At 50.5% G+C, this 24190-nt stretch overlaps 1 protein-coding gene across 1 annotated transcript; it reads right to left on the bottom strand.

Annotated features, from left to right (window-relative positions):
* Window positions 1–8070: 8070 nt before the first annotated feature.
* POU3F2 (POU class 3 homeobox 2) lies at window positions 8071–14927 on the bottom strand. The gene has a single exon (XM_047734859.1). It carries the CDS (start codon window positions 14670–14672, stop codon window positions 13341–13343), a length of 1332 nt encoding a protein of 443 aa, XP_047590815.1. The 5' UTR covers window positions 14673–14927; the 3' UTR covers window positions 8071–13340.
* Between the last annotated feature and the right edge of the window lie 9263 nt (window positions 14928–24190).

Here is a 24190-nt window from a genome sequence, read left to right as displayed (position 1 = left end):
CCTTAGAGGTAAGTTCAACAAATAGATAAGTGTTGCTGAAAAACCTGCTACCCTGATGACTTTGTGATACTGTGTGTGCGCGCGTGTGAATGAGAGAGAGAGAGAGAGAGAGAGAGACTAGTGAAACTAGTACATCGCAAACGGAACACAATTTCTTTGTTTCTGTCTCTCTCTCCTTGTCCATCTGATTCCCCAAGAATGTAATCATGGTCTGGCAATTTTTTTTATCTCTCCTCTTAGTGCCTACAGCCACGTGGGCACCATCATCTGCCTGTCTTTCTCAGCCTTCCCTGACAACTTTGAGTCAGGTTTTCCCCCAGCCCCCTCACCAACCTCTCTTTTATCCTCTCCAATCTATCTGATGCACCGCGCCCACTCTCTTCCTTTCTGAAGCATTATTTTCATCAGATCACTCCTCTACAATGGCTCTTAATTGCCTTTTGAATCTAATTAAAACTTCTTCAAGATCCTCTACCAATTAACTCTGTACGCAGGCTCCTTTAGCCGCGTCTCAGGGCAGCGCCGGCTCCTGTTCTCGGGCCCAGCAGACCAAACCTGCTCACCCTCTGCCTTTTCCTGCTTCCCTGGTCTCGCCCAGTGCCAGCTGCCTCCTTCCTAGAGTGCCCACTCGACTTCCTTCTTGTTTCTGCCAAAGCTCTCTCTCTCTCAAAACAGAAAAAAGAAAAATTGCTAAATTACCTTTCCCTTCCAACTTTGATTATTCTAACGAAGAATCGTAATGGATTGAACATGGGTCTATCCTGTTGGAAATGCGTGTGTTTCCATGTACCTGCATTATCAACGCCTTGTAGCAGGGAGCAGTGCCCACACATCTTGGCTCAGGGACTCCACGCATTTGGAAGAAGTCCTGCTGTTCTCGGGCTAGTGGTTTGGCTTCTTCTACAACTAGGTGAAGGTGCACCTAGTGTTCAGTCTTTGGCTCAGGCCGGATAGACAGGATCCGGAACGTCTTGGTGCCACCTCACTTTCCTTCTTCGCTGGCAAAGCCCTCTGCCCTCCGGGGCCTTGGGCAGCCTGGGCCGCCCCTCTAACCCCACCCCCGTGAGCCAGACAGGGGAAGCCTCCGGGGCTTCCAGGCCTTCAGAAGGTAACCATCGAGGCAAGAGCCCGTGGAGCGCTGCTGGGACCACAGGGCGGAGGATCGGAAGGCGCAGGTCATTTCTCAGTCGGGCCACCTCGTCGTCAGCGCGAGGTGTCTTTGCAGGGTCTCGGGGTTAGGGGTGGGGGGTGGGGGGTGGGGGAAGGGGTGCCCCGATGGTGGGGCCCCGCGGGCCGGCGACCGCCTCCTGCTTCCCCACAACTACTGGGAGACAAAGTGTAAAATTGGTCCTGGCACGCGTCCTCTGCCCCGCGTTGTCAACAAGAGGAAGAAGCGGGCAGCTCAGAAGTGGCCCGGGGCGAAACCCTTGCTCCGCCAGTACTTCGGACGCTCCGAGCGCACCCGCGCCTTCGGGACGCCCCGCTGGGACCTGCGCGCACACTTGGCCTTGACTGCCCTCCAACCCTCACCTCCAGAACACCCGACCCGAGGCTTCTGGCGCTGGCGGGGAAACGCCCAGAACCTCTCCCTCTACCCTAGCGGGCTGGGCGCCCCAAGAGGGCCTCAGGCAAAGGGAGGGACTGGCCGGGGCCACTCCTCCTACGCTCAAGTGACAGAGGGACGCCCCCCAACCCCCACACCCTGGCCGGCGGCTGAACTTTAGGGTGGTGAAGGACGCTTTGAGTGGGCAAGGGTCCTCTGAGTGGCGAAGGGTACCCCAGAGTGCAGGACAGGCTTCCGCCACAGCGCCCCTCCGGGGAACTCCCGGGTGTCGCAGAGAGCCTTTTGGGTCCAAACTGTCTATTTTCCAAGTTCAGTGACTGGATGTGGCGCTCGACCACTGGAGCTCTCCACAGGTGGGAGGCCTGAATCGATTGGAAAGAACCTGCTGGTGGCTGGTGCTATAGTTGCTGTTGCTGCTTTATGTATATGTGTGACTGATTTAAGTATATGATCCCAGTATTCTCTTCTTGACTAATGCAGGGTGCTGTGAATGACACCGGACAAGGACGCTATAAATGCCAAGAGGTTGTAAGACGTTAAAACAAACCAAAAGCAAAAACAAAAACAAAAAACAAGAAACAAAAACTGGGGAGGGGGAGTGGTTTCCTGGAGTGCTGGGCTGGTCCCGGAATCACAGCGGAGCTGTAAGCGCTGGGATTACTCTTGTGGGGTGCTGAAGGCCTAATGATGGTTTTAGCCACAAGCCAAAGCTTGAACATCCTAATACAACAACAACAACAAAAATCCACTGCCGTGGTAGCCTGAGTTAAAACTAATCAGAATCACTGGTCCTTTCCTAGATAATACAATTCTGATGGCGATCCCTGCATTTTTTCTTTCTCCACACTGATAGTCATAAGGCTGCGTCATTACTTTTAAGCTGAAAACATCTTTTGCTGGACAGTCACAGCAGAGGCCTCCAGGGGAGTTGGCGACAACAGAACTTCACATTGGTCTTGCACTTTATAGGCTTTCGGGTACATTATTTCATTTGAGCCTTACTTAAATCCTGTTGGAAAGAAAGAAGTGGTATTATCTACATCCTGCAAAAGAGAACGACTGAGATTTGGGCTTGTTGACTGACTTCTTGGTTGCTCATACCTAAGCGCAGAGCAGGTACAGGAACGCAGGCCCATTTCCAGCTCCATGAGCACTGCTGTGAGCTGTCTTGGGTCCTTGTTCTCTTCTCCCTTTTTATCATGATACTTGGGATAAAAGCAGAGGGAGAAATCACCATTTCTGGTGAGAATGGCTTATAGTGTGGAAGAAGGAGTAATTCACTGGGCTTTGAAGGAAACAAAATTCAGCTCCATATGTTGAATTGATGCTTTTGGTAGGTATTTATTGGGGGGGAGGGCGGTGTCCCTATTTTGCAAAGCTTTTCCATGGATAGGTCTCTGTTCAAGCAACAGCTAGAAACTCACTTTTTGAAACTTAAGACTGAACAAACCTACTATACAGAAAGAAATCACAGGTGTAACCTGGGCTGAATTAAAATAGCATTTACTGAGCACACTGTCCCCTAAGTATCTTATTCATTATTTATTAACCATTGCTTCTAACCTGGTATTCTGGTCTTGATGCCCCTAAAGGACCAGGGCTTCTCTGGGAGACTGAAAAGACCTGCCAAAGTCCAAACACGTAGGGACCGAAGGTTGGGGAATAATTCTTTCTTCTTACCTTTTTGGGGGGATCCTTTCTGTTATAAAATGTATGATCTTTCCAGATGAAGCATTTCAAATCCCCACTCGGGAATTATCTAGAACCGGATGTTTAGAAACCTCTGTATGAGTCATATGTATAAAGTCACCTTCAAGAGTATTTGGCTGGGAGTTGAGGGAAGGAATGTAGAGTGAGGAGGGAGAGGAAGAGGAGGGGGAAGGCAATTGGATCCAAACAAAACATTGGAACGGATCAGGAGGCTGTAAAATCGCGAGTAATTCCGAGACGAAGCCACTGTGGGGCGCCAAAGTTCTACTCGGCTAAGGCCTGCGGCCGTGGTGCGAGGTGCGAGGACAGGAGTCCTGGAGAACAGATGCACTGGGGGAAGAAAAGAGGGAGGAAGGAGGGAAGAGAATGGAAAGGAGGGGTGGCGATGGGGTGTCCTTTATTCTCGAGTTAAACTCGCCGGGGAGACTTTATTACATAACAAGTCTGTGCGTGGTGGAAGAAGACTTTGTTGGAAGGAAAGAAGGCGGGTGTGAACGGGGGAGAGCGCTGAGAAGACAACCTCAGACCACTGAGCTGACCGATGCGGAACGCAGACGCTCCTCTTCGCTACAGACATTCTTGGGCTTCTTCTCAAACTGGGGCCACGACCTCTTTTAAAGGGGCGTGTGAGGAGGGAGATAGATTAGGAGTGGATCTGCTCCCCACAAACACACCCGCTACCCCCGCCCAACTTCCTCGCCCTTCACCCCTATTTGGGGGGCTGCGGCCATGGGGGCCCGGGGCGCTCTCCCCTCCAGGGCGCTGCGGGGTTGCCCAACTCCGCCTGCAGCCCCCGAGGACTCCTCCGCCGGGATAAAGGGCGGCCTCCCTCCGCCTGCGAGCGTCCTGAATGCTCAGCCGTCAGCTGCCGGGAGGCGCTGATTTCATTCCCGCGCGGCTCTCGCGGCGGGCGGCGAGGGGCGGAGGGCGGGCGCTGGCGGGGCGGGGTGGGGGCGGGGGGCGGGAGGCTGGGGCCGAGACCCGGGGAGGCTGAACCGCCGAGCCCCGCCTGAGTTTATTACATCCCAGCCACCGGCAAAGGTTAGGAACGCGCATTTAGAGACGGGATAATCCGAGTTTAAATATTAACAGTAAAAGCAGAACCGGTGGAATATTTACCTAGAAACTGAGCAGATCTCCTTTTGCCAAGGGAGAGGAGCGCGGAGGAGGCCCGGCTCCCAGGCTTGCGGCTCTGGAGCGGCGCTTCCCCGCGGGGTCCCCGGGCAGGCCAAGACCCACCTCGGAAGCTTCCTCAGATTGTGGTTAAGGGGGAGGGCCGCCGACCCCCTCGTTTTGCCAAGTCGATCCGAGTCTGCGGGAACTAGGTCCAAATCTTCTGCTTTGTCATATTCTCCTTTTTAAGGGTCTCCCCGACCAACACAAAAGGTGGAGGAAAGTACGTTGGATCAATAGCAAAGATTGTTATTTAGATAACGAATTAATCTCCCTGTTATAATACTTTTATAGTGAACTTTGCACCCCGTCCATAAGAAAAAGGAATTTAAAGGAAAAAAAGTCTCAAACAGGATTAAGGTTTTAATTACAATTCCCTATCGAAATAGTATGTTTGATGAGCTGATCTTATCAATTAATAGTAACATTAAAGCTCAAGAAACAGATTCACGGAATATATGCTTAAGGGCGTCTTTTAAAAGTAATCGCACCCAGGGAACTAGCGGGGCAGCAGGCCAGCAATGCGGCGTCGAAGCCGGTTTCGGATTCGCGTCTGCTTGGACTCGGCCAGTGCGGGGCGCGCATCTGGGGCTCAGGCTGGGGCGGGGGCGGCGGGCCTGAGAGACGCGGCCGCGCGGGATGGGAGGGAAATAATAAATAACGAACGCCTCTTCCAAGCTGAGGCCCACATCAAAGTTGGGGCCCCGCAAGGACCGTGCAGTTCACTGCGTTTGGGTCACCGTTATATTCCAGGGGCAAATAAAGTAATTTGAACATGCACCAACAGTTTTCCATAAAATACGAGTTAAAAGAAGTAATAGAACTAATCACTGTCTCCTCAAATCAAGTAGAAAACATTTCAATGCACTAATTAGAGTAATTAGAATAATAAGCCTCTGCCTATATGTGGTAAGACAATGTGTACAAACAACTTTATTTAATGTATACTGGTAATCAGCGATGCGTGCCTGCTTGAATGCTTAGCGCAATAAAACTACCCTCCGTCCGCCCAAACAATCAAATACAAATTAGTTTAATGATTGTGCCTGCTGAATGTCTTAGAAATCCACAGGCAGAGGCGAGTAAATAGAAGCATCCTTGTTTGCGTGCGTCCCCGCCGGGGCTGGCCGCGGGGCCGGGTGAGTGGCCGCGGGCTGGCGCCGCGGGAGCGAGCAGAGGCCCCGCGCGCCCGGCACAGGCCGGGCCGGGCGCCAACACCGACCTGCGCCCCGCCAGAGCCCCTGCTTCCGTCCCTGGCGGCCCTCCCAGCCCTCCTCAGACAGCTGCGCGCCCCCGTGGCCCCGCCGCGCCCCCAGCCCCCAAGAGCCCCGTTCCCCGCCAGGCCTCACCTCCTCCAAAGGCAAAAGGCCGTGTTAGAACTACTAGCGCCCGACTACAAGGGTTTTAAGAATTGAGTGATTTCTTCCCACTAGGCGACTCCTCCTGGGCACCTCGGAGGGCTAAGCGGAGGTGGGGGGCGTCCGCCCTTGCTGTGAAAACCCAGACTGCAGAGCAGAACCCCAGGCCTGCGGTCCTGGGGCGCGGCCCCTCCCCGCTCGCTTGACTGGGAGGCTGGGGGTGCCCAGAGGGGCTCCCTGGTTCCCTTCGCTGGGGACCTGCTGTTTCTCCAGTGTAGATAAAAGGGCGACTTTAGGCTCAGCAGGGAGCGGGCGGTTTCCGAGGGGTTTAGAGGTTCGCTTTCTTCCACGCTTCCCCACTCGGTGGGCAGGTTCTTCTCCGCTGGAGGCCGGGAGCTGAGGTCTGGAGCAGCCAGAAGAAGTTTCATGGGTGTGGGCTGAAGGGAACGTGCTTCAGAACTTCACTTGCCAGCTCTCTCCCGGCTCCCTTGCTCCATCCACTCCTTGCTGCCCTCCCAGTCGCCCCCCCAAGAAAACAAATAAACCAGCAGAGCCCAAATTACTCTACTTCCCCTCTCCTCCCCAGTTTTCCCTCCTCTGCCCCCTTCTCTCCCAGCATTCTTCTCCCACGACTGCCTCTCTCGTGCAGGAAGCAATGTCCTGGGGCCCAACTTGGCAGAGTCACGCGGAAAAGCCGCGCAGGCAGAAAGCTCGGAGAGTCACTCGCCCCTGGACCCTCGCCGCTGCGTCATCCCTGCGCCCCAGCGCATCTCTGCCCCCGCCGCACGCGCCCCCAGAGAGGCCCCGCCAACTCGCTGCGACTGTAACCAACTTTCCCAGGGGCGGCAGCTGTCCCCAAGGCTTCTGCCCTCTTCCCCCTAGCCACCACCTCTATCCTCAGCCTCGGGTGGGCGAGCCCACCAATCGTTGACTGCCCCCTCCCCAGGGTGTCCCTGGAGAGTGAGAGTGTTGGAGTGGCCCGCGACGTCGGGGCGGGCAACCCTCCCCCTAAAGATTCGGACGTCAGAGCCGCTGGAGCCGCAGGGTCCCCGGGTTCCTGGCAGACACTGTGGGGCTGTTCCGTGTCCCGGAGCCAGGGCCGGAGCTGGAGACGGGACAGTCGGGCCCCTCGCGCCCCTCTCCTCCCTCCGCCGGCAAGCTGGGGGGGTGTGGGCCTTCCTTTCAGCGGCCGGGCCTTCCCCCAGGTGGGGGTTCCCGGCCCGGCTGGGGGCGCCTCCTCTGCGTCCGAGCACCGAGCTGCAGCCGGCCGGGCAGCACCCTCGCCAGCCTCGGCCAGGCGCTGTAACAACTTTGAAGGAATATTTTGTTAAGGGAGCAAACAAACAAAAAGTTATTAATGTCAAATCACTGTCTCCAGAATCGTGTGTTGTAGAACGTCAAAATTCTTCTGACGGAATGAGATTTCTGAACAGAAAGAGGGAAGGAACTCCCCATCCTTTCCACGAGGACTTGCCTGAACCTAAAAGCCCAGTGATTTACAAGGGCTAATTTGTGTTACAAACCCCGCAAGAAACTTTTTCTTTCTTTCCACTCTCCTGCCAAACTCTGGCCATATTTTTGTTGTGTGTGGCTCCCCCCACCTCCCGCCTTTAAACAACAAACCCAGAGGAAACACTGGTGGGAGGAAAAATAGACGCCCCAAATCAAAAAGGATGCAGATTCAAATGTACTCCACAGCGAGATTTCCTATTGCCGTCGTTCTGCACACCGAGAGTTAATCGTATACAATTTATAACAATCAAAATACCCTCCATATTGCTCAGATGGGGTCCTAGTGCTCCCCTGTCTTTCTAAAATCAGTGACAAGTGAGTCTTTGTGGGGCATTTATTTCCTTCTTTTTTTCTAGATGACAGCTCCCCATTCTGAGAGCAGAGAGCCCTTTGCCGCCAGCTCCAGCGCACTCCAGAGCCCAGGCTCTCCACGTACAAATCGCATATGGAAGTTTTTGCCCCCCTCCCCCCAAATCCCAGACAAAGAGCTATAAAAACTCAGAAAGACGTGAAAGGAATAAACTTTAAGATATAGATGCACTTTTACTGGTGTATTAAATAACATTTCAGACATTTTTTTTTTAAAGAAATACATCTTCATGTTATCAACAACCAGAATTCTAACAATAAGAGGCCAGGGTTGTTTTGATGGGATATGATATTGTTTGTAAAACCTCTAACAGCTAAGCCAAGCAGAGTTGTTATTAAGGTAAAGGGAAAGTACTACGTGGTAAAGTTAATTAACTTTTTTTCCCTTAAAAAATAAAGGAGGAAATAAATTTCCTAGCTTCCCACAAAACACAAGAACAATGTGAAAATATTCTGCTTATCTCCATAACCAAGTGAAGCCTTTAAGAAAACTAAAAGCCATTTTCCACCTCTAGATAAGGAAGCATTGAAATAACTCCGGCCCAAGTTCTATCAAGGTAGGCAAGTTTACTCCTTGATTTTCTAGTTAAGTGGCAAACTCCTGCCACTTTTGCATTATTTCCTGTACTGAATCAAGTGCTGAGAATAGACACCAGGAGCCCTGGTTCTCTCCTACCACCATCTGCCCCCCTGTTAAGAGATTATGCGTCACTGAAACAAGTAAACTTTCTTGAATACGGATAATGTTGGTATAAAATTTAGCTGAACATCCCATTTAGTCCTATTGTCAAGATTCATTGCTCCTACCTCCAGATGCATTTTTCATTTTAAATAGACACTGTCCCTTTTGCCTCACTGAAATCTACAAGCCGACCCAAAGAAACACTTTTACCTTTGACCCTCCCTTCACCATCCGTCTTTCTTTTTCGGTTAAAAGCTCCATTCTTTATCTCATTCTTTAACTTGTCTAGGAATTCAATAGAATCTAGAACACAGTTCTATAAACTGATTGAAAAATCAACAAAGACAAATCACAGAAGCCAGTGACAAAACGATAATTTCTCTCACCCAGCAACCCAAGCACTACCCAAGCTGCTTCCACAGTAAGGCAAAGTGAAAAGCAAAAGAAGGCAGCATAGAGATATACAGGTACCAAAGCCCTCACATGCCAGTTTCCCCCATTGTTGCTGTTGCATCTCTTTATTAGTTGCTCTTGGAGAAATAAGAAAATAAGAGAGATGAGTGCCTCTACTAAAGCCATTTCATCAGAAAACCTTGCCAACCAGTGTGTGGCTTCCACTGGTAGGAGCAGGAGGGGAAGAAGGGTTCCTTTGTGGCTGCCATCTCTAATACACAGGAGGTAACTTCATGGGAACCGAGAATGTCTACAAGTGCCAAGCATAATATTATTTGTGGCCATTCCCTCTATCTGACCTTCACGTAACTCTCTCACATGATCCTTTCTCCCCCATCTTATACCATAAATTTAAAAAAGTGACATATTTGGAGGAAACAACGGGAGCTCTTGCAGGAAGACCGCATTCTGCACTATTGTCTTTGGGGGAAAGAAAGCGTTTGTCATTGTGGCTGGCCAACATCTTAGGGATGACTGCCCCATAAATATCTCCCAGTGGCAGTGATGGGAGTTTTTCACTTTAGCATGTAAGACATTCCCCAAACCGGCATGAAACTGCCTGAGTAGCTTTAGAATCTGAACGGCAAGCATGGGTCAAAACCATGGCGTGTCCATTTAACACGTGATGGTTTCCAGTCAGTAGCCCCTGTGGCTAAGAACAAAAACCGCCTTCTCAAGGTCCACTAAAATGCCCTGCAGAGGGCAGATGCTGCTTGTTTTCTGCCTACAGTGGAGGAGGATATTGACCCAGGACTCAAATCCATACCCAGCTTAAACATTTTACCCATCAGCATGTCTGCGGTCACAAAACACTTCTTCTTTCTGTCACTTCTCGTTCAGACTATTGATAAGATCATTTGGCTGAATCTGTTTGGGACCTGTGTAATATTGACTAGGAGTTAGAAAAGATGATCAGATGTAATAAGCCCAGAAACTGCCTTTCAAAATGGACATTTATACTCAAACCAGTGTTCCAAGGAGGACTTTAAATACATCAGCAAACTTGTAAACTAACCAAACACCGCTTGTAAACTAAATTAACCCTAAACTGATTCTGGTAAGTATCATGTTCCCTCTAAGAATATCTCAAACAATCCGTGGTTAGCATCACAGCCTTGAATGTCTTCCATACATTCTCCTCCCCCCTTTTTTTTATCACCCTGTTTTAGAGCCTGTTTGCTTGCCTGAAGAGAAACAGACACTACTGTATAAACCATTGCAAAACCCTTTTTTTTTTTCCCTCAAAATCTAACAGAAGTAATACATGGGGTCTACCAATAATCACTTGGTAAACACACATCTTGCATACTGTCAGAGATACTCTTTGTTGAAAGATATTTGTTATTTATTAAAAAGAATAATACCTTTAACTAAGCTTTGCATTTTTAGATCCCAAATTATGTGAGGACATGTGCATAAAAATTAAAGTCCACCTAGTTCCACTGATGCTCTCCAAAAAAAAAAAAAAAAAAAAAAAAAAAAATCACAATCAGTTAAGGTAAAGGTGACCTGGAAAGAAGATGTAGGGATATCTGCATTTATTTAAAAGGGATAAACATCTCTTTGTCGGACCATGAAATGGCAAACAAATGGAAGCTCAAACCAATGACCATTTCAATTTAATGCTATAGGTGTAGTGACTGAAAGGTCTGAGACTGATAGTTTTTTGCAATGAAAAGTGAAAAAGAATCAGAACAGTAGTCTCTCTTAAAAAAAAAAAAAAAGCCCTGAAAGTTATAAACATGAAACCTGGCAGTATACGCATAAAATTTATTCCAAAACTTTATGAAGTATAAAGGAAGGGAAGTATTTTACACACAACTCAACTCAGTCAGTATAAGGTCTAGGGTTTTCTCCCCCCTTAAAACTTGGCACTATCTTTAAAAATAAAATAAAGATATTTCAATAATTAGAACAAACTATGAAGGTATTGTGCATTTCTGTTTTATGTAGATAATAAAATATTACTTTAACATAAATATATAAGGATCTCTGCGTTTTTATTTTCCCCACAAGCACAACCAAATGTACCAAAACAAAGTATTCTTAAAGAGACTGAACAAAAAAAAAAAAAATTACATCCCATATAGATTTTGCTCATCTACTCATTTAAAGCTACAGAAAAACAGTTTCCAGAACCTTTTTGCTTTGAAAGAAATAAATATACATTGAGGCAGGCCACTTAAAAATATGAAAATATTTCCCTGGGTAGCATTAAAAAAAAGAAAAATAGACAAAGAAACATTTAAACTATTTCTGCATTTCAAAAGACAGATATTAAACATATATACATAGTGGTAAGGTTCAGTGGTAACTTTCATCTTAGTAAACCTATGAGAGTCAAAGGAGCTATGGACAGGTCCCCTGAACTCCAGCATCTGACCTTACTCACTTGGTAATAAGAATCTGAAAATTCATTTCCTCCCTTTACCATTGGCTATTTGCCCTGCTCTGGATTGCTTCACTAAAGGCCAGTCCCCACACCTCAGGAACAAGCAGCGTGACGCACCCCGAAGCAGCAGCTCCGTGCCCATCTCCTTGTGACATTCGTTGGGGGAAATGAAATACAGGCAAATAAATATGCCCATTATAAGTCATCATTTATCTTGCAAAAACATTGAAAATGAAACAATCACAGGTGTTTGAAAAGACAATATAAAGCATATTTCCTAAAACCTTAACTACTGAGTGCAGTGCTAATCTGATGCTGAACCATAATTTTATGGTACTGTGAATTTATTTTTTAAATAAAAATTTGCCTAATACTCAACCAGAAAAAAAGCCCCAAACTTTTAAGATTAATAAAAAGTGTTTTCCCTTTGAGCGCCCTTTTGTGCTGATTATTTTTAAATATTTTAACTGATCACAGTTTAATGGTATTTATTTTCAATACAGTTAGAAGTTTTTTCACCTACACTTCCCAGTAGAGTCTTTTGTTATGGGAGTTAACCATTTTCCATCAATGTAAGGTAAAAAAACGCACTTAAAACTATTAACAAAGGGAGAAAAGGAAGGATAGAAAATAGCATTTTTTCCCAGTTCATTTGGCTTCCTTAGTGAAAGAGGGGGGAAAAGCTGTCCAGGTCAAACTGGTATTTTCTGTAATAAATTATGAGAAGAGGGTGTGGGACCTTAAGTGTGATTTGATAAACAAATGAGCTAGTGAAGACAAAACCAGTCTAGAGTGGAGATATTCTCTTATTCATGTGGGTATTTGTGTGGTAAGAAACAGTCTATGCATACACCATTAAGTTCCCAGATTATTTTCTTTATGCTAAAAAAAAAAAAAAAAAAAAGCTATTAGAGGAACAAAGTTTAACTGCTGCTGTCAGCACAAATAATTCCTCATAATTAAGTTATTAAAACCGAAGGCAGAGAACTATACAGGGGTTTCTGAAGATATATATTTCCCTAGTTCTCTTCAAAGTGCCACTTTCTGTTGGACAACTCTGGAAATATATTTAACCTCCACACTTCCTCTGAGCTCTTTCACAATGGGCCCGCCTGATAAAATGAAGCAATCAGTCACTCACTATCGATTTTTCTTTTTCTCCCCTCCACAACCTCCCCCAGAAACACTGCCTGAAAATGAAGTTTACTTTGTGGCTGGTAACAAAAACCAATGCTTGACTCATTTTTTGTATTCCAAACCGGATTCTTGCCTTGGATAAAGCGGGTAGACCATGCACGTTTCCTGAAAGCAGAGAATGATTTATTTTGTACGAAGCCAATCATTTTTGCTTTGGTAAAAGAACCAAATAGATGGTACACCAATGTTGGGGTGGGGGGGGGCGAAGGTAACCAAAGTTCACCAACAGTGAGAAGAACAAGGGGCAACATGAGAGCATTGGAAATGGAGAGTAGCCAAGAGCTGGCTTCAACTCTGCTGAATAAAACAAAACAAAACAAAACAAAACCCGGCAATTTCAAAATTGAAAAGAAAGATATGTTCATGAATTTGTTCATGTAAACTTCAATTTTCCTGCAGTGCAAATTTATGTGGTTAAATTCTGACTACATCAAAGAACATGTGTATTTTCCCCTCTTTCCTGATGAGGATCCACATGGAGTCAACACAGCAGCATGTGCCAACTCTGAGCATCAGGAAGCTGTGTGTGTTTATCACGGTTTGGTGGATTTTTTTTTTTTCTTTTTGGTAATTTATTTAGTTTTGCCAGGTATTTAACTCAGTGCTTGCCATCTCTCTCTCTCTCTCTCTCTCTCTCTCTCTCTCTATTACACACACTCTCCTCACTCTCTCTATGAGACACTCCACTCCATTGCCTGGGTACTAGCCTGTAAAGGTCAAAACACATCATTACACCTGCTACCGTTTAAAGGATAGTCCAGTGCCTTAGTTGCTTTCCTTATTATTACTTTTTTCTTTTTAAGGGACGGGGAAATAATAATTAAAATAAAAGAACAATCAGAAGTTAGAGAGGGAACAAGGGGGCCGGGAAAGGGCCGTGGACCGTAGGGGAGGGGGAGCCCCGCGCTCTGCCCCTCCCCCCGCTCGAGTTCACTGGACGGGCGTCTGCACCCCGTGGTGTGGTGGCGTGTCCCTACTCCCCCCGTACACATCCTCGGCGCCCGGCAGAGTCCCTCCGGGAGGGGTCATCCTTTTCTCTTTCTGTCTCCTGTTACAAAACCAAACTCTCACCACCTCCTTCTCCAGCTGTAAGCTGTCCGCGAGGGAGGTGATCTCCTGGGCCGAGGGCTTGGGGCATTTGAGGAAATGGCTCTCCAGAGCCCCCTTGACGCTCACCTCGATGGAGGTCCGCTTTTTCCTCTTGCGCCCCTGCGCTGCGATCTTGTCTATGCTCGTGGGGCTGCCCGAGGACGAGTCCGCCTCCTCCAACCACTTGTTCAACAAAGGCTTCAGCTTGCACATGTTCTTGAAGCTCAGCTGCAGGGCCTCAAACCTGCAGATGGTGGTCTGCGAGAACACGTTGCCGTACAGGGTGCCCAGCGCCAGCCCCACGTCTGCTTGGGTAAATCCCAGTTTGATCCGGCGCTGCTTGAACTGCTTGGCGAACTGCTCCAGGTCATCCGAGGTCGGCGTGTCCTCGTCCGAGTGCGGGTCGTGGTGCGCGCCGGGGTGGCCCGGTGGGCCCTGCGGGGGTGGCGGCGGCGGCGGCTGCTGGTGCGGGTGCGAGTGCGGGTGAGGGTGGTGGTCGGCGTGGTGCGGCTCGTCGTGCGCGTCCCGCAGGCCGTGGTGGTGCAGCCCCGCCGGCTGTCCGCCGGCCCCCAGCATGCCGTTCACCGTGAAGCTGGGCTGCGAGTAGAGCAAGCCGCCGTTGGACGCTCCCATGGAGGGCGGGAGGTGCGCTGCAGCCGCGGCGCTCCGCCATGCCCCGGGCCCCGGGTGGTGGTTGGCGGCGTGGTGCACCAGATGCGGCGGCCGCTGCTGCTGCTGCTGCTGTTGTTGCTGCTGCTGCTGCTGTTGCTGCTGCTGTTGCTGCTGCTGGTGCTGCTGCTGCAGGGCGCCTGGCCCGTGCAGCTCGTCGCCGCGGCCGCCCTGCTGAACCACCACCGAAGGCTTGATGTCCGGCTGGCCCAGGGGGCTGGTGGACCACGGGGAGCCGTCGCCGCCGCCCCCGCCGCCGCCCCCGCCCCCGCCGCCGCCGCCACCGCCCCCGCCGCCGCCGCCGTGGGACAGCGCGGTGATCCACTGGTGAGCGTGGCTGAGCGGGTGCCCGTTGCTCTGCAGCGCGCCGTAGTCGCCCTGCACCAGGCTCTGAGCCTCGCGGTAGCCCCCCGCGCCCTGCTGCATGCCGCCCGGCGGCTCGGCGTGCACGATGGAGGCGCTGGAGGTGAGCAGGCTGTAGTGGTTAGACGCTGCGGTCGCCATGACTCTCGGAGCCGGACTGAGCGCTCCGGTTAAAGGAGCCGCGCATTTGACAGTTACTTTTTCGCCTCGGGCTCCTCTGCTCGCTCGCTCTCTTTCTCTCTCCTCTCTCTCTCTCCCCCAGCGGGCAGCTCCGACGCCCGCTCCGACGCCTTCTGTTGCTGCTCCTGCTATTACTGCTGCTGCCGCCGCCGCCTCCCGCCCGCCTTCGCTCTCTTTCTCCTCCTCTCCCTCCTTCTTGCTCTCGCTCACTCTCTGACTAGCTCCGCGCTCCCCCCTCTCCCTGCTCTCTCCAGCTCTCTCCCGCTCTCTTGGCAGCGCCAGCTCGCAGCGGCACGCGCCTGGGCCCCGCCCCCTCCGCCCCCTCCCATTGGCTCCGCGCCCTTTGATTTACGTGGATACCGCTAGCAACCTCCCAGGCCGGCGCCACTGATTGGCGTAGAGGTGCCCCCTCCTCCCTCCCGCCCCCGGGCGCCGAGTCCTCTCAGCCCTCCTCCAGTCCCCCCTCTCCACCCAATTCAGATTCTCTTAGTTCTCACCACCCTAGCTCCACAACCCCGGGGCTCCTCCGCCCCTCTCGGATGGGCCCCGCCCCCCATCTGTCTCCCTAGCAGACAAGCTGGGCGCGGGGTGTGGGAGGGGGGGTTGTGGTGGCGGCGGGGGTGCTGGCCTGGCGGGGGTGTTGGTGGTGGGGCGGCCTCAGCCCTCTTTCGACCACAGCCACTTGGAAGACTCGGATGTGTTGGGGGCAGGTGGCGGGGGTGTGTGTGGGTCTACCTTCTCTTCCTATTAGGGCTGGGGTGGGGGGTGCAGGAGAGAGAAAAAGAAAGGCAGAGTCACACGGAGCCAGGGGTAGTCCCATTTTTATTCACCTTGGGACACACACACACACACCAGTGTTTCTTAAACCTAGAGCCAGAAGCCAGACTTGTCCCCCGGTTGAAGTATCCTCCCCCCCCCGCCCCCATGGTTAAATTTTCAGTGTCCACGTGCTCCAAGACGTGCGGACACTTTTGCCCCCAGTAAAGGTCCTCTTCTTTCCGGTCCAACCCGTCGCTAGCACAGGCTCTCTTCCCTTTAGGTTTCAGGCCCAGTTGTCTCCCAGCCCCTGAGCGAGGACCCCTTGAAAGGCTGGCTCAGCCTACGCTCGTCCGCTAGTGATAACTCCTGTAAAGGCGCGGAACTGCCGGCTCTGACAGCGCAGCGGCCTGGACTGAAAACAAAACAAAACTCAGAAAGTCTCCGTCAGATTCACACACTGGGGCGCGCACACAGTTTTTGGTTTAGTAAACCAGGAGCCTGGGCGGGCGGACCTTTGCCTGGTGCAAGGCTACGGGAGTGCAGGCTAAAGGTGCTCGGTCTCCGGGTGCGGTGGCGGCACCGAGGGCCGCTCCGGGAAGCCGAGATCTGGGGCTGCGTACGCGCTTCCCGGAGGGCTGGCGTTTTTCGATGCAACTTTTCCGTTAGCTGCTTCGAAAGGGTGGAAGGGTGTGTGAAGGAAAATGGGCTGATGCTAGGGGAATCTTCCTAATTAGTAACTTCTACGGGCCCCAGAGGGTGGGGCTGGTCTAACTCAGCTCTCAGGCGCTCGCTAGCGAAGAAGCTCCGGGCTTAGCCTTCAGCCTTGAACTCCAGAACGAGGCTGTGGGACCGTACGCTGGCTGCGCGGCTCTACCGAGCGCGAGCGCGTCTCGCGGTCCGTTCCCCAGCCGCCGGGAGCAGGTGCCTGCTGCGGGTTTAGGAGCCTGCGAGCGGGGTAGGAGACAGTCATGCGCGGACCCAGGCTGGCGCAGTGGGACCACCACGAAGGGCCAAGTGAAGGGCGCGGATGCTGCGAAGAGAATCAAAAGTTGCTGCTGGGAAGAGGAAAAAAAGACCCCAGGAAAGTGAATCGCGTCCCCACCTCTCACCCTTCGCCCTGCGCGTTGTAGCGCTGGCGCTGCCGGTGGTCTTGGGTTCGTGAAGGAAGCCAAAACAACTCTCAAGGGGAGCACTTTGGGGCCTCCGAGCATCTTAATCTAGACAGCAAAGTGGAGCGGGCCAGAGAATTCATCACGACTAACGAGGAACGAGCTCTTCGGGGAGTGGCTGAGTTGTTTATAAATCACCACGTTGAGCACCCGCCCGGGCAAGGCGCTTTGGCTGAGGATTTCCACGTGCCCTGTGTTTATGAGTGTGTGTGGGGCGGGGGGGAGAGAAATGGTTAGGGGAGGGGCGATCCCACAGGCCGCCAACCGGACGGACCTGCATCCCCCCACGCGCGCACCCGCGCGGCGAGGCGAGGACACACACCGAGTGGCGCTTGGTTCCAGCGCAAGCGCGGAGCCACTCCGGCCGCGCGCCTGGGGGCTGCTAGGAATCCCATAACTTTGCCCCGCTAGGAAAAAAAGAAAAAGTCCTAGCCTCAGAGCGCGCAGACTCGGCGGCTGGCGCCTGAGGCTCCTATACTGGGAGCCGAGGGGCTGGGCGGCGGGCAGGACCGCCTCCTCGCGACGGCAGCCCGGAGTTCCCCGCGCGGGGCGTGCGGCTCTCCTGGGGCTTTGGGAGCGCCTGGGCAGCGTGCCAGTCGCGTCGGGTCCAGGCCTGCCTCTCCCCTCTGCCCCACCCCACCCCACCCCCGCCTCTCTGCTCGGAAAACTCAGAGATCCCCAGATGGAAGAATCCAGCGGCCGCCGGGAAGGGCTGTGTCAGGATACTCAGCATCTCACCTCCCCCTCTTCCCCCAACCAGGGCAGGTGTCTGCTTTTCTCTGGATTTGATTTCACATTTCTCAAGGGACAAGGCCCTTTGCAGCCCTTGGGGTGATACAGTCAGGGAAGAAAAGGGTTTCCAGACGCATCTCTGAGAGAACCGAGGCGGCTGGGCTCCGAGTCAGTTTACAAGTATCCCCACGGACCTCTTCTTCTGCCCACTCCCCCCAACCCATGGCCAAGGGCGCTGGGTCATGCGGGGGAGCAGGGGTGCCGGCAAGGATATGCTGCACGTGTGCATCAAAACTTCCTGTCTGCAACGGGACTTCACTGGCGATTACCACTCTGAGATCCATACTATGTTGAGGTTCCGGGTCTCTACTCCACCCCACCCGCCCCCACCTCATTTCGCTGGCAGGCATTGGCTCCAAAATGTTCCCAACTGGGTACCCGGGTAGTTCTATCGGATTAATACACCCAGTAAATCCCCGGGAGTACACAAAGCAGTACCCAACCCCCGGGCCTCAGCCTCTGCACCCCACCCCCAACCTCGGAGCCGGGCCAATCGCCGGGCGGGCAGGGCTGGGCGCGCACTAGGGCTCTGCGTACCACCTCCCCCCGCGCTTCCCCCGCCTCCCAGCTTGTCGCCAGAGGCCCGGTTGGCGCGAACGCCGGGTCCTGGGTAGCCTCAGCTTCCTGTCTGCCTCCCGGCGCGACTTCTCCCTGGGGCTCTGGGAACCCAGACTATCGGGGGTTTTAGCTCCAGATGGGGGCTTCTCCGTCTTTCCTTTCCCCCTCCCACCGTCGCGGGCTCCTTTCTTTGCTGCTGACCCTGCCAGGGCAGAGTCTGCAGGTCTGCCTGCTTTTCTCCAACCCGCATAAAAAGCACGTTGAAGGTGTCTCGGGGAGACACCTCCAGGTTTTGATTCAGCTCATTCCCTTTCACTGTTCAAAGCAGCTGTTCAAATACAGAGGCTGCTTACGTTGACGTGGAGAGGATTTCAAACAACCCTAAAATGCTTTGAACTGACAAGGTGTCTTGATATCTCTCTCACTCTAGTACAGCTCCATGAGATCACTCTCTAGGACAATGGCTGAGCAGGCAGTTCATGGGGGCTTCGCAGCCTGGGGGCGGCTTCAGGGTCCCCGGAGCCGTTTCCGCGAGAACAGGCTTGAGGCACCAAGAAGAGATGCTACAAACGGTGCTAGCCCGTGCCCTTACCCTAGGTCCCAGAAAAGGCTGTGCTCCTTCGGAGTCCTGACCCGGACTGGTTTGTATAAGTGGTGCGTACTGTCCCGGTGCCTTGCATACAGAGGAAACAGCTCAAGGTATCCGAATAAACCAAGGAGACCCCTATTTTATTTCTACACTGTCACACTCCTTTAAAGAGTGATCTGGGTGGGCCTAGCGCCTTAACCCATGGCCCCCAAAGTCTTCACTCGAATAACAGTAATGGTATCAATCCATGCACTCTAACATGAATGTAATTTATTAACTCATTCATCTACTAAACACACCCACAGTATATGTTAAATATCATTTATTTATTTCTGTGTACCAGGACTTGGCAAAAAACCCACCATAATCATTCCCATACATTGTGCTGAAAGGAACAGTTATTAAAATACAGATTAGACAGTATTCATTTGATAGATTTTAATGTAGTTCTTATTTATGTATTCCCATGATAATAGAAATCAGGAAACAAAGGGAAATTTCTTAGGAAGTGGCAACTGGCTTAAATTTGGGTAAAACTACTGGTGTTTCCTTTGTAGTGTATCCACCTTGGAGGAAGATTGTTTTAATCCCTTCTTTTCTCACTCCTCCTGCTTCCCCCTCCTTCTCTACCTCTTCCCCTTCTCCCCAACCCCTCTCCCCCCACCCCCAGTCATTCATTCCTGCCCTTTCTACTCTCCTGCTAGCCCCAGATTATGTTTTATTTGGTGGAGAGCTCCCCTGAATTTGAATGGAACTTCTTTGCTAAGGGCCTACAGAATGTCAAAACTGAGGCTCCCCCTTTAGAACATGCAGCTCTAAACAGCCAATCCACTCAAAGAGCCAGCTGGCTGCTTTAATGAAAACCTCCTGAAAGCTTCAGGAGCCGCAGGCTTGAGGATGCATTTACAAGGAGCCTGGAAAATGCATTTTCAAGGTGTCAATTCTTATGAGAAACACAAACATTGAACTTCTTAAAAAACCAAAAATTAATACCTTTAATTGTGTAGCATCACATTGTCTCCTCAAATTAAAAAATCTCATGCAGAATTATATAAATTACTGTCTATCCGTGTATTTTGTATCTATCTCTATATCATAAATGTGGATCTATCTCTATGTCATAAATGGTCCCGAAGAAGGAAAAGTTTTCTGAAAGTTGAAACTTCCATTCTTCCTTTGCTTGCCAAATCTGTTTGTCCACGCCTCACATATAGATGATTCTATTTTATCTTCACTACTGTGCAAACCAGTGAGATGTAATGTTCTAAGTTCAGTATTTGAAATGAAATTATTTGAATTCATGGATATTAATCTCTTCCCCCCTTTACTTCCAGTTCTGAATCTTGTCATTAAAAATGATCCCCCCTTTGTAGTCCACAAGTGAATATTTTATAGACAGGCACGGTTTGAAGACTTCTGAAACCACATCACCCAGGCAGTCTGGCTGTTTCAGGGATTACTTTGAGTAATTTATCAAAGGAAGCCTGCTAAATTTTGAGTGGTGAATATAAGGCCTTACAGGGGAGAAAGCATAGAGGACACATTCTATCAGTGTGCAAGATAAATTCTATTTGGAGTTAATACAGCTTGTTTATATTGAAATATCAGGAACAGAACAGAAGGCAATTGGTGGTTCCTAGTTCCCGTCCAGGAATTTTGTTTTTAAAGGTATAATGATTTCCTAGCAATAGAGCCCGAGGGTGCCCACCTCCATCTCCCCCCCACCCCTGCCTTAAAGCAGGTTGATAGCTCCTACCAGGAAGGAATGACAATCTTTGATAAATTAAAGGGATTTCAACACAAACCTCCTTAGCTCTAAAGCATTTGAAAATGAAGCTCTTGAGGCAGTCAGTTCCCTTTCTTATGCTCTGGAGTAATTTGAGAAGCGGAAGGCGAGGGGCGAGAGCACCCGCACACACCTGCGGAGAGGCGCAGGGGAAAGGCGTCCTCAGCTATTTCACTGGTGCGGTGTCTGTCCAACGGCCAGGGGTGGGTTTTGATCGCTGGGCGAAACAAGGCGGCTGTTTGGTTGATCTTGGGCTTCGGTTTTTTGTTTCTGGCTGCCCAGATCAGGAATGCAAATCCCTTCTAAAGTGTACGAATGCACTTGACAATTGTGTTGTTAGTGTCCGGGGGATCTCATCTAGCAGGGGAGGGGTGATGCATCCGAGCGAAGTTTTTCTCAAGGGCAGTTAACCACAGCGGTAGTAGCTGTGGGCCAGGACTTTCTCCTTGGTTTCTGAGTTTTAGATCTGTCATTCTAGGCACCTCTGGACTTAACAAAGTTAGGGATGACTACTTTTTTTTTTTTTTTTTTTTTTTTTTTTTTTTTTTTTTTTTAAGGCAGATATCCAGAATGTGGGTCCTGGTGATGTAAAGGGTGGCATCGTCCGGAAGACGGCGTAGAAAGAGGAAGCTTTAGGCAGGATGGATCAATGAGAACGGCTCGCTCCTCTTGTCTTTCCTTCGAGTTTTCGATGGTAATCTAGGGCAGCCGGGTCCCAACATTAAATGCAAAATAGGAACACAGGACACGGCCGAGTCACAAGCCTGATCATATTAACGCCCTAGGTCAGAAGGAGAGAATAATGAATAGGCACGGAGCTCAGTTCGTGGAGGGGAACCTAATTAACCTTGGGAGAGTGAAAGAAAAGTCAGGGATCGTGGTTTAGGATGCTTATATTTACGTGAATGTGAGTGCGTGCTGGTGGGTGGGGGAGGCAGGGAGTAGTCCGCTCTGTGCATTGTACTAATAATTTTTTAATCCTGGAAAAAAAAAAAAAAGGCAACTGGAGTTTGTGCTCCTTAGGACCATCCAACCACTCACAATCCTGCGGAGAACTCGGCGGCGGGAGCTCCCGAGCTCTGCCAGGAGGTTCTGCGTCTCTGCCTCGGCCTGGCGGGGGTGGGGGGGTGGGAGATCAGCCCTAGTAAGGGAGAAGGGACTGCGGCGTCCCCGCGCCCTGGCCTGACCTCCAGAAGGACTGCTAGGGAACAGAGCGGGATGGGGGTGGGGGCGTTCCCTGCCTCTGAGCCACTGAGCTCCTAGGCAGGTCCTGGCTGCGATCCGGTGGAGGAAGACGAGGGCGAGAAGCGGGAGGCCGGGCCATTGTCCAGGGAGGGCGCATTTTTGTCCGGATGCTGCTGGTTGCTATAGCGAGGAGGGAAATCCAAACAGAAGGGCTCAGTTCGCCTTCTGTGGGCCTGGGAGCAGTGTTCTCTCTTCTCAGCCAAAATAAAAGTGCCGCCCCGGCCTGTCACCCCTTCCCGGGAGAGCTGACCGCAGGCTCGAGGAGAGGGCCCGAAGGATCCAGGGACCGAGCCTGGGGAGGGGGTATCCAGCCCTGCAGGGAATGGCCAAGCAGGTTACTGTCGGAGCGGGCGGAATGCACTAGCCACAACTCTCTCCCTCTCTCTCTCTGCCCCCTTCCCCCCACTCGCTCGCACCCGAGGTCACATCTTTTATTTAGGAAAAACCTCACAACCTCAAACTCCTGTGACTTTCCCAGTGGGTGAAACCCCCTCTTTGCCGGGGCTGATGGCCACGTTTGGGCGCTGGGAGCGCCGTCGGAGGAGAGCGACCTGCGCGCTGCACGACGCTGTACCGGGAAGGAGTGACAATACCAGCAGCAGAGAGACCTGTTTGTTAGAAGTTTAAAAATCACTCAAAGGGAAATTTCACTAGAAAGGCGTGGGGGAGTGGATGAGAAAATTTTCACATTTAAAAAAGACTTTTATTTTGCAGTAGTGTGTGTGGGGTTTTTTTTTTTTTTAATGTCTTGCTATTCAACTTTGAAAACTGTGTTGAGGAAAGTTTACAATAAAAAGGCTCTTTATGGCTTATAGTTTCTCCCCAACAGTACAGCTCAGAATAGCTACAGGAAGGTATTTAGTTAATGGTGAGATGGTGTCTTTAGGAAATTTTGAGTTGGTATATTTAAAATGGAGGATATTAATATACTCTAGGTCAGGTAAAAAGTTAGGCTATTATTTGTGGGAACAAATTGTCTACACCAGAAGGGCACCGGATAGTAGGGACTTTAAAAAATTAATTCTCTTACTCTCCTGTGACTTTTAAATTCTGTCTCTCTTCTTCTTCCCTCCTCTCTCTTTCTTTTTTAAAAATGTATTTTTCTGTCTCTCTTCTCTCTGTTTGTCTGTCTCTTGCCTAGAAGCTGCCTGAAAAACTAGAGAGAAATTTTTATTTGACTAGAGGAAGCCATTTGAAAGGCATAGTCAAGAGCTTTTTCCCTCCCTCCTCCATTTAAAACATATCCTTTCCTTCCCAGTGACAAGTCCCTCAAAAAAAAAAAAAAGTTCACACAACTTTGTAAGAAGTTCCTTAATTCATAATAACATTCACATTTTTTAAAATGCTTGAAAGAAATCATGTTAATGAAGAGAACATTTGCAGTAATTTGGTGATAATTATCAGAATCGCCACATATTCGCAGAGGCTTGAACAATACGTGTTCAGAGAAAAGCAAAACACATTATTTTAATAGTCTGATATGCAAACTATGGACCGTTCAATTATGTGGCTTAATAATGCATACATGATGTGATCTTGTTATTGGGATGGGAAGGTCTGCGGTGAGTCACTCCTAAGACCAAGTGTGCTTTCACATCCAGTAAAATCCATTGCCATGGATCAGGGGCCCCTGCCAAACTGCATTTAAGAGAATAAAAATTAATGACTGAGAATTTGAGCGTTAAATTAACATTAATTATATGACCTGCATGCTGGAAAGATTAAATTTCTTACGCCCTAATTAGATAACGTCTCCTCATATATCAAACAATTTCCATTTTCATTTCCAGGTGTCTGGAAAACAGGGCAAGGTAGGGAGAGGTAGTTGAGGATTTTCCTTCTCTGAGGTCAGAGTTGGGGTGTCCAGCCACCATCTCCACTGCTTTCCTTTTCTTTTCCCCTTGACTTTGCCATGAAAAGCCCTCTGGCTAGAGGTCATATCACAGAGAAGTAAGCTCATTCTCCACTGCCAGTGGTAGTTGGAGAGCAGGAGGCTTGGTGGGCAGTCCCCAAAGAGACCTGAAGCATTCAAGGGACCCCTTGCAGCTGTCCCAAAGAAGCCTGGGCCACCTGTCAGTCTCAGGCCAGGAAAACTAGGTGGTAAGTTCCATGGCAGGGATGCAGAAGAAAGGAGAGTCCCGTCAAAATGTACCCCCGACCCTTTTAGAGCAGAAACGTCTGAGCTAGAAGTAAAAGGATGCAAGTGATCCTCAATGTTGTGTTTGGAGAAAAAAAAAAAAAAAGGTTTTCTTAAGTGGGGAACAACCAAAGGCCAGGACAACCATACCCCTTTCCTGAAGAGGTCCATAAGAGGTTTGTCTGCCATCTCCCAGCAGTGCCCTGATATTTTGAAATCTCACACCATGCCGGCCACAGGCACTCATGACAGGGAGGCTAGCATGGCCTGTCTGACCGTGTCTGGGGCCAACCCAGGGCTGGCCCGGCCCCCAGGTGAAGAGTGAGTCAGGTGTGTGGGTGGGTGTGTCTCCAGTACTTGAAAACCTGTTACCAATGAAGCGGGGGTGGGGGGGAGGTGGCAGGATAAGCAGTACCCCCCCCCCCCCAGATGGTCTGTGATGAC

This window comes from Lutra lutra, chromosome 6, assembly GCF_902655055.1.
Source record: "Lutra lutra chromosome 6, mLutLut1.2, whole genome shotgun sequence".
In the NCBI taxonomy this organism is placed as follows: domain Eukaryota; kingdom Metazoa; phylum Chordata; class Mammalia; order Carnivora; family Mustelidae; genus Lutra; species Lutra lutra.
The sequence above is the reverse complement of the archived record's forward strand: the minus strand, read 5'-3'. Positions and strand labels throughout refer to the sequence as shown.

Coding starts and splice junctions, on each gene's coding strand:
- POU3F2 (XM_047734859.1), bottom strand. CDS start 14,672: ATGGCGACCGCAGCGTCTAACCACTACAGCCTGCTCACCTCCAGCGCC.